Source organism: Bufo bufo, chromosome 3 (genome assembly GCF_905171765.1).
Source record: "Bufo bufo chromosome 3, aBufBuf1.1, whole genome shotgun sequence".
Taxonomy (NCBI): Eukaryota; Metazoa; Chordata; class Amphibia; order Anura; family Bufonidae; genus Bufo; species Bufo bufo.
This window is the reverse complement of record NC_053391.1, coordinates 702,644,775-702,652,057: the sequence shown is the minus strand read 5'-3', so window position 1 is coordinate 702,652,057 and position 7,283 is coordinate 702,644,775. Positions and strand designations below refer to the sequence as shown.

The 7,283-nt window shown below is 45.3% G+C and overlaps 1 protein-coding gene across 1 annotated transcript; it reads left to right on the top strand.

Annotated features, from left to right (window-relative positions):
* Window positions 1-6,025: 6,025 nt before the first annotated feature.
* LOC120994136 (CDK5 regulatory subunit-associated protein 2-like) lies at window positions 6,026-7,281 on the top strand (the record flags this gene model as incomplete). The annotated part of the gene is made up of 1 exon (XM_040422591.1): window positions 6,026-7,281. A coding segment is annotated over exon 1 (1,167 nt), but the record flags the coding sequence as incomplete, so codon positions are not given.
* Window positions 7,282-7,283: the final 2 nt, after the last annotated feature.

The window sequence follows — 7,283 nt, the reverse complement described above, 5'->3', positions numbered from 1 at the left end:
ACTCTATACTGTAAGAGCAGTGAGACTATGGACTCTTTACTGTAAGAGCAGTGAGACTATGGAACTCTATACTGTAAGAGCAGTGAGACTATGGACTCTATACTGTAAGAGCAGTGAGACTATGGACTCTATACTGTAAGAGCAGTGAGACTGTGGACTCTTTACTGTAAGTGCAGTAAGACTATGGACTCTTTACTGTAAGAGCAGTGAGACTATGGACTCTTTACTGTAAGAGCAGTGAGACTATGGACTCTTTACTGTAAGAGCAGTGAGACTATGGACTCTATACTGTAAGAGCAGTGAGACTATGGACTCTTTACTGTAAGAGCAGTGAGACTATGGACTCTTTACTGTAAGAGCAGTGAGACTATGGAATCTTTACTGTAACAGCAGTGAAACTATGATTTCTAGTGTAAGAACAATGGGGGTCATTTATTAAGGCACCAGCCCCTATATAACATCGGCGTATCCACCGCCTGTCTAAATATAAGCCAGCTTCCTTGTTGACTTACATTTAGACAATTTTCTACGCCTAAAACAGGCTTAGAAAATAATGAAGCAGACGGCCTGTCCCCTTCCCTGCCCATGCCACACCCACTTTTCTAGACCTGGTGTTAGTAGGGAATAGTTGTGCCACAAATACACCAAATATAGGCGTATTTCTGGATAGTAAATGACCCCATTGAGACTATGGACCCTTTATTGTAAGAGCAGTGAGACTATGGACTCTTTACTGTAAGAGCAGTGAGACTATGGACCCTTTATTGTAAGAGCAGTGAGACTATGGAACTCTCTGGCAGAGGACATTGTGATGGTGAACTCACTAAACCAGTTCAAGAGGGACCTGGATGTATTTCTTGGGTATAAGTATATGACCACACAGCACTGCCGTGGGGCTTTTGGGATGCAGCCGAATCACGTGTGGCAGACCAACTATACAGTGTAGTCTTCATTAGTTACATAAGAGGGAGCCTTAGCCTAATTGGGTGCATGCTACTCGACAACAGCAGGCCACAACTCGAATGCCCTAGCTTGCAGTGTCCGTCCTGGGTTTAGATGTGGTTGATGATGGGGTTCTGTGCGGCTGGTCACGTTCATTTACACTAGACATCCCGAACCATGTCCTTATGGAGCTTGTACCCATGGAGGAACAGATGGCAATTCACCAGTCTCATCCATCAGACGGATAAAGTGACATTGGTGATTGCACAGAAGGCGTCCCCACTGCTCCAGGGTTTAGTGGAATTGTGCTTTACACCACTCCGTCCCCCACCTGACATTGTGCTTGGTGATTTAAGTCTGGCATTACAAGAGGCTGGATGTTATACATTGTGGTAATGGTAGACTGCATGGCTAGAGGCTGGATGTTATACACTGTGGTAATGGCAGACTGCATGGCTAGAGGCTGGATGTTATACACTGTGGTAATGGCAGACTGCATGGCTAGAGGCTGGATGTTATACACTGTGGTAATGGCAGACTGGATGGCTAGAGGCTGGATATTATACACTGTGGTAATGGCAGACTGCATTACAAGAGGCTGAATGTTATACACTGTGGTAATGGTAGACTGCACGGCTAGAGGCTGCATGTTATACACTGTGGTAATAGCAGACTGCATTACAAGAGGCTGAATGTTATACACTGTGGTAATGGTAGACTGCACGGCTAGAGGCTGCATGTTATACACTGTGGTAATTGCAGACTGCATTACAAGAGGCTGAATGTTATACACCTGTGGTAATGGTAGACTGCACGGCTAGAGGCTGCATGTTATACACTGTGGTAATGGTAGACTGCATGACTACAGGCTGGATGTTATACACTGTGGTAATGGTGGACTGCACGACTAGAGGCTGCATGTTATACACTGTGGTAATGGCAGACTGCACGGCTAGAGGCTGGATGTTATACACTGTAGTAATGGTAGACTGCATAGGCTGGATGTTATACACTGTGGTAATGGTAGACTGCATAGGCTGGATGTTATACACTGTGGTAATGGTAGACTGCATGGCTAGAGGCTGCATGCTATACACTTTGGTAATGGTGGACTGCATGGCTAGAGGCTGGATGTTATACATTGTGGTAATGGTAGACTGCATGTCTAGAGGCTGGATGTTATACACCTGTGGTAATGGTAGACTGCATGACTAAACGCTGAATGTTATACACTGGGGTAATGGCAGACTGCATGGCTAGAGGCTGGATGTTATACACTGTGGTAATGGCAGACTGCATGGCTAGAGGCTGGATGTTATACACTGTGGTAATGGCAGACTGCATGGCATATACTGTGGTAATGGTAGACTGCATGGCTAGAGGCTGGATATTATACACTGTGGTAATGGCAGACTGGATGGCTAGAGGCTGGATATTATACACTGTGGTAATGGTAGACTGCATGACTACAGGCTGGATGTTATACACTGTGGTAATGGTGGACTGCACGACTAGAGGCTGCATGTTATACACTGTGGTAATGGCAGACTGCACGGCTAGAGGCAGGCTGGATGCTATACACTGTGGTAATGGTAGACTGCATGGCTAGAGGCTGCATGCTATACACTTTGGTAATGGTGGACTGCATGGCTAGAGGCTGCATGTTATACACTTTGGTAATGGTGGACTGCATGGCTAGAGGCTGCATGTTATACACTGTGGTAATGGCAGACTGCACGGCTAGAGGCTGGATGTTATATACCTGTGGTAATGGTAGACTGCATGGCTAGAGGCTGGATGTTATACACCTGTAGTAATGGTAGACTGCATGTCTAGAGGTTATACACCTGTAGTAATGGTAGACTGCACGGCTAGAGGTTATACACCTGTAGTAATGGTAGACTGCATGGCTAGAGGCTGGATGTTATACACCTGTAGTAATGGTAGACTGCATGTCTAGAGGTTATACACCTGTAGTAATGGTAGACTGCATGGCTAGAGGCTGGATGTTATACACCTGTAGTAATGGTAGACTGCATGGCTAGAGGCTGGATGTTATACACTGTGGTAATGGTAGACTGCATGGCTAGAGGCTGGATGTTAAAAACTGTGAAATTGCATATGGTGTATATAAAATAATGTATATAATGTCCTGTGTGGTGATATAATGTAATAAGGGTGCAATTGCATGGCGATATCTGTTTTGTGAACCAGAAAATGCGGATTCGCAAAACATGGACACCGGCCATGTGCACCCTGCATAACAGTGTGGACCCGTTGATTTCAAAGGGTCAGTTTCCTCATATTGCAGCCAAATGTAGGACATGCTTCCAGGTCTGTGTGGCCGTGCTGCTAAAGATAGGACATGTCCTATTTTTGGTCGCAACTGCAATTTGGGTGCACACAGTTGGTGTCTGTGCTTTGTGGCCTTCAAAATGGACATGGTTGTTTGAATACACCCTGTGTTAGATAATCTCTTGTGTGGTGATATCGTGTAATAAATGTGGTATATAATGTCCTGTGTGGTGATATTATGTAATACGTATGTGAACCCTTTGGAATGATGTGGATTTCTGCAGAAATTGGTCATAAAATGTGATCTGATCTTCATCTAAGTCACAACAATAGACAATCACAGTCTGCTTAAACTAATAACACACAAAGAGTTAAATGTTACCATGTTTTTATTGAACACACCATGTAAACATTCACAGTGCAGGTGGAGAAAGTATGTGAACCCTTGGATTTAATAACTGGTTGAACCTCCTTTGGCAGCAATAACTTCCACCAGACGTTTCCTGTAGTTGCAGATCAGACGTGCACAACGGTCAGGAGTAATTCTTCACCATTCCTCTTTACAGAACGGTTTCAGTTCAGCAATATTCTTGGGATGTCTGGTGTGAATCGCTTTCTTGAGGTCATGCCTCAGCATCTCCATCGGGTTGAGGTCAGGGCTCTGACTGGGCCACTCCAGAAGGCGGATTGTCTTCTGTTTAAGCCATTCTGTTGTTGATTTACTTCTATGCTTTGGGTCGTTGTCCTGTTGCAGCACCCATCTTCTGTTGAGCTTCAGCTGGTGGACAGATGGCCTTAAGTTCTCCTGCAAAATGTCTTGATAAACTTGGGAATTCATTTTTCCTTCGATGATAGCAATCCGTCCAGGCCCTGACGCAGCAAAGCAGCCCCAAACCATGATGCCACCACCACCATACTTTACAGTTGGGATGAGGTGTTGATGTTGGTGTGCTGTGCCTCTTTTTCTCCACACATAGTGTTGTGTGTTTCTTCCAAACAACTCCACTTTGGTTTCATCTGTCCACAGAATATTTTGCCAGTACTGCTGTGGAACATCCAGGTGCTCTTGTGCAAACTGTAAACGTGCAGCAATGTTTCTTTTGGACAGCAGTGGCTTCCTCTGTGGTGTCCTCCCATCAAAACCATTCTTGTTTAGTGTTTTACGTATCGTAGATTCGCTAACAGGGATGTTACCATATGCCAGAGACTTCTGTAAGTCTTTAGCTGACACTCTAGGATTCTTCTTCACCTCATTGAGCAGTCTGCGCTGTGCTCTTGCAGTCATCTTTACAGGACGGCCACTCCTAGGGAGAGTAGCAGCAGTGCTGAACTTTCTCCATTTATAGACAATTTGTCTTACCGTGGACTGATGAACAGCAAGGCTTCTGGAGATACTTTTATAACCCTTTCCAGCTTTATGCAAGTCAACAATTCTTAATCGTAGGTCTTCTGAGAGCTCTTTTGTGCGAGGCATCATTCACATCAGGCAATGCTTCTTGTGAAAAGCAAACCCAGAACTGGTGTGTGTTTTTTATAGGGCAGGGCAGCTGTAACCAACACCTCCAATCTCATCTCATTGATTGGACTCCAGTTGTATGACACCTCACTCCAATTAGCTCTTGAAGATGTCATTAGTCTAGGGGTTCACATACTTTTCCCACCTACACTGTGAATGTTTACATGGTGTGTTCAATAAAAACATGGTAACATTTAACTCTTTGTGTGTTATTAGTTTAAGCCGACTGTGATTGTCTATTGTTGTGACTTAGATGAAGATCAGATCACATTTTATAACCATTTTGTGCAGAAATCCATATCATTCCAAAGGGTTCACATACTTTTTCTTGCAACTACATGCAGTATATAATGTCCTAAGTGGTGATATTATGTAATATATGCAGTATATAATGTCCTGTGTGGTGATATCATGTAATATATGCAGTATATAATGTCCTGTGTGGTGATATAATGTAATATATGTAGTATATAATGTCCTGTGTGGTGATATGTAATGTATGCAGTATATAATGTCCTGTGTGGTGATATCATGTAATATATGCAGTATATAATGTCCTGTGTGGTGATATGTAATGTATGCAGTATATAATGTCCTGTGTGGTGATATCATGTAATATATTCAGTATATAATGTCCTCTGTGGTGATATCATGTAATATATGCAGTATATAATGTCCTGTGTGGTGATATCATGTAATATATGAAGTATATAATGTCCTGTGTGGTGATATCATGTAATATATGCAGTATATCATGTCCTGTGTGGTGATATCATGTAATATATGCAGTATATAGTGTCCTGTGTGGTGATATCATGTAATATATGCAGTATATAGTGTCCTGTGTGGTGATATGTAATGTATGCAGTATATAATGTCCTGTGTGGGGATTTCATGTAATATATGAAGTATATAATGTCTTGTGTGGTGATTTCATGTAATATATGCAGTATATAATGTCCTGTGTGGGGATTTCATGTAATATATGCAGTATATAATGTACTGTGTGGTGATATCATGTAATAACTGCAGTATATAATATCCTGTGAGGTGATATATAATGGAGTGAATGCGGTAAAAAGCCGCCTTTGCGGTAAATGAGAACGTACAGGTATGAGTAGTGTGCGGTAGGTGAAGCGCGCCTTCTCTCAGCTCTGTAGTAACGGTCAGGGCGTTTAGTGCGCAGGCGCGTAGTCTTTGCCACAGTGTCCTGCACACGACAGCGCGCTTCCGGTGATCCTGGCACATGCGCAGTGGCTTCCTGAACGCGCACGTTAACTCTTTAGTGGACGCGCTCGTCACACAAGATGGCGGCGGTTTAAACCGTGGACGCGGTGACCGTTATAACGATCCATTCCAGCATGGAGGGCACAGCCGCAGGAGAGAACGGGAAAATCAGCGGCGGCGGCTCCGTGACTGAAGGTGAGAGACATCACTACAAGACTGCCAGTGAGAGAGACGCTCAGTCAGTGGAGAGACATCCCCTCATAACAGAGAGGAGAGACCTGGGAGATGAGTGCTCTGTGGAGACACATGGCCTGGGCAGGAGACATGGCCCAGACTCCTCTAAAGACGAGACGGCGCGGAGTGGCTATGAGAGGGCTTGGCATGCCTTGGCCGGCTATGAGAGGGCTCCGTCCCCCACCTCCATGTATGACGGTGCCCCCCACCCAATCTCAGACTACGAGCGGCTGCCGGTGGACCGCGCTCACACCATGAAGGACTTCGAGAAACAGATCACGGATCTGAAGAAGGAGAACTTCAACCTGAAGCTCCGCATCTACTTCTTGGAGGAGCAGGTGCAGCGGCAGTACGAGACCAGCAGCGACGAGCTCCACCGCATGAACATCGAGCTCAAGGTGGAGGTGGAGAGCCTCAAGCACGACTTCCAGGAGAAGCACAACCTGCTGGTCCGAGCCTCCAAGGCTGTGGAGGGTCTGACCGGCGAACACGACCTGACCGTCCAACGCTTACAGGAAGAGCACCTCCGACGCCTGCAGGACATGGAAGGCGCCCACAGCCGTGCCGTCCATCTGCTGGAAAACCAAACCCAGCACGAGAAAGCAGAGCTGGAAAAGATGTGTGCGCTGCTCGACCAGGAGCGGATGCAGAGGTTCACCACTGAGGAGAGACTGCTGACCGTCAATGAGCAGTATACCAAGAGCATGAAGATCCTGGAGGAGAGAGACTGGATTATACAATGTCTAAACGAGACCGTACACTCCAAAGACGCTCTCATAGCCCAGCTGGAGAAGCAGATCGCCTCCATGATGAAGAGCGAAGCGTCCAGTGACCAGCCTGGTAACCTCTTATTAGAACCCCCTAAACCAACATGTAATGGAGACAGGGTGGATGGTAAAGAAGAGAACCTTAACGAGAGAAAGGTCAAAGAGATGGCTAATCTGATCAATGAGCTCCAGCAAAAGCTTGAAGCCAATAAAGCCGGGTTTGCTGCCGAAGAGAAAAACTCCATAAAAAGGGATAAAGCTATACAAGGCCTGACCCTGGCCCTGAAGAAGAAAACCAAAGA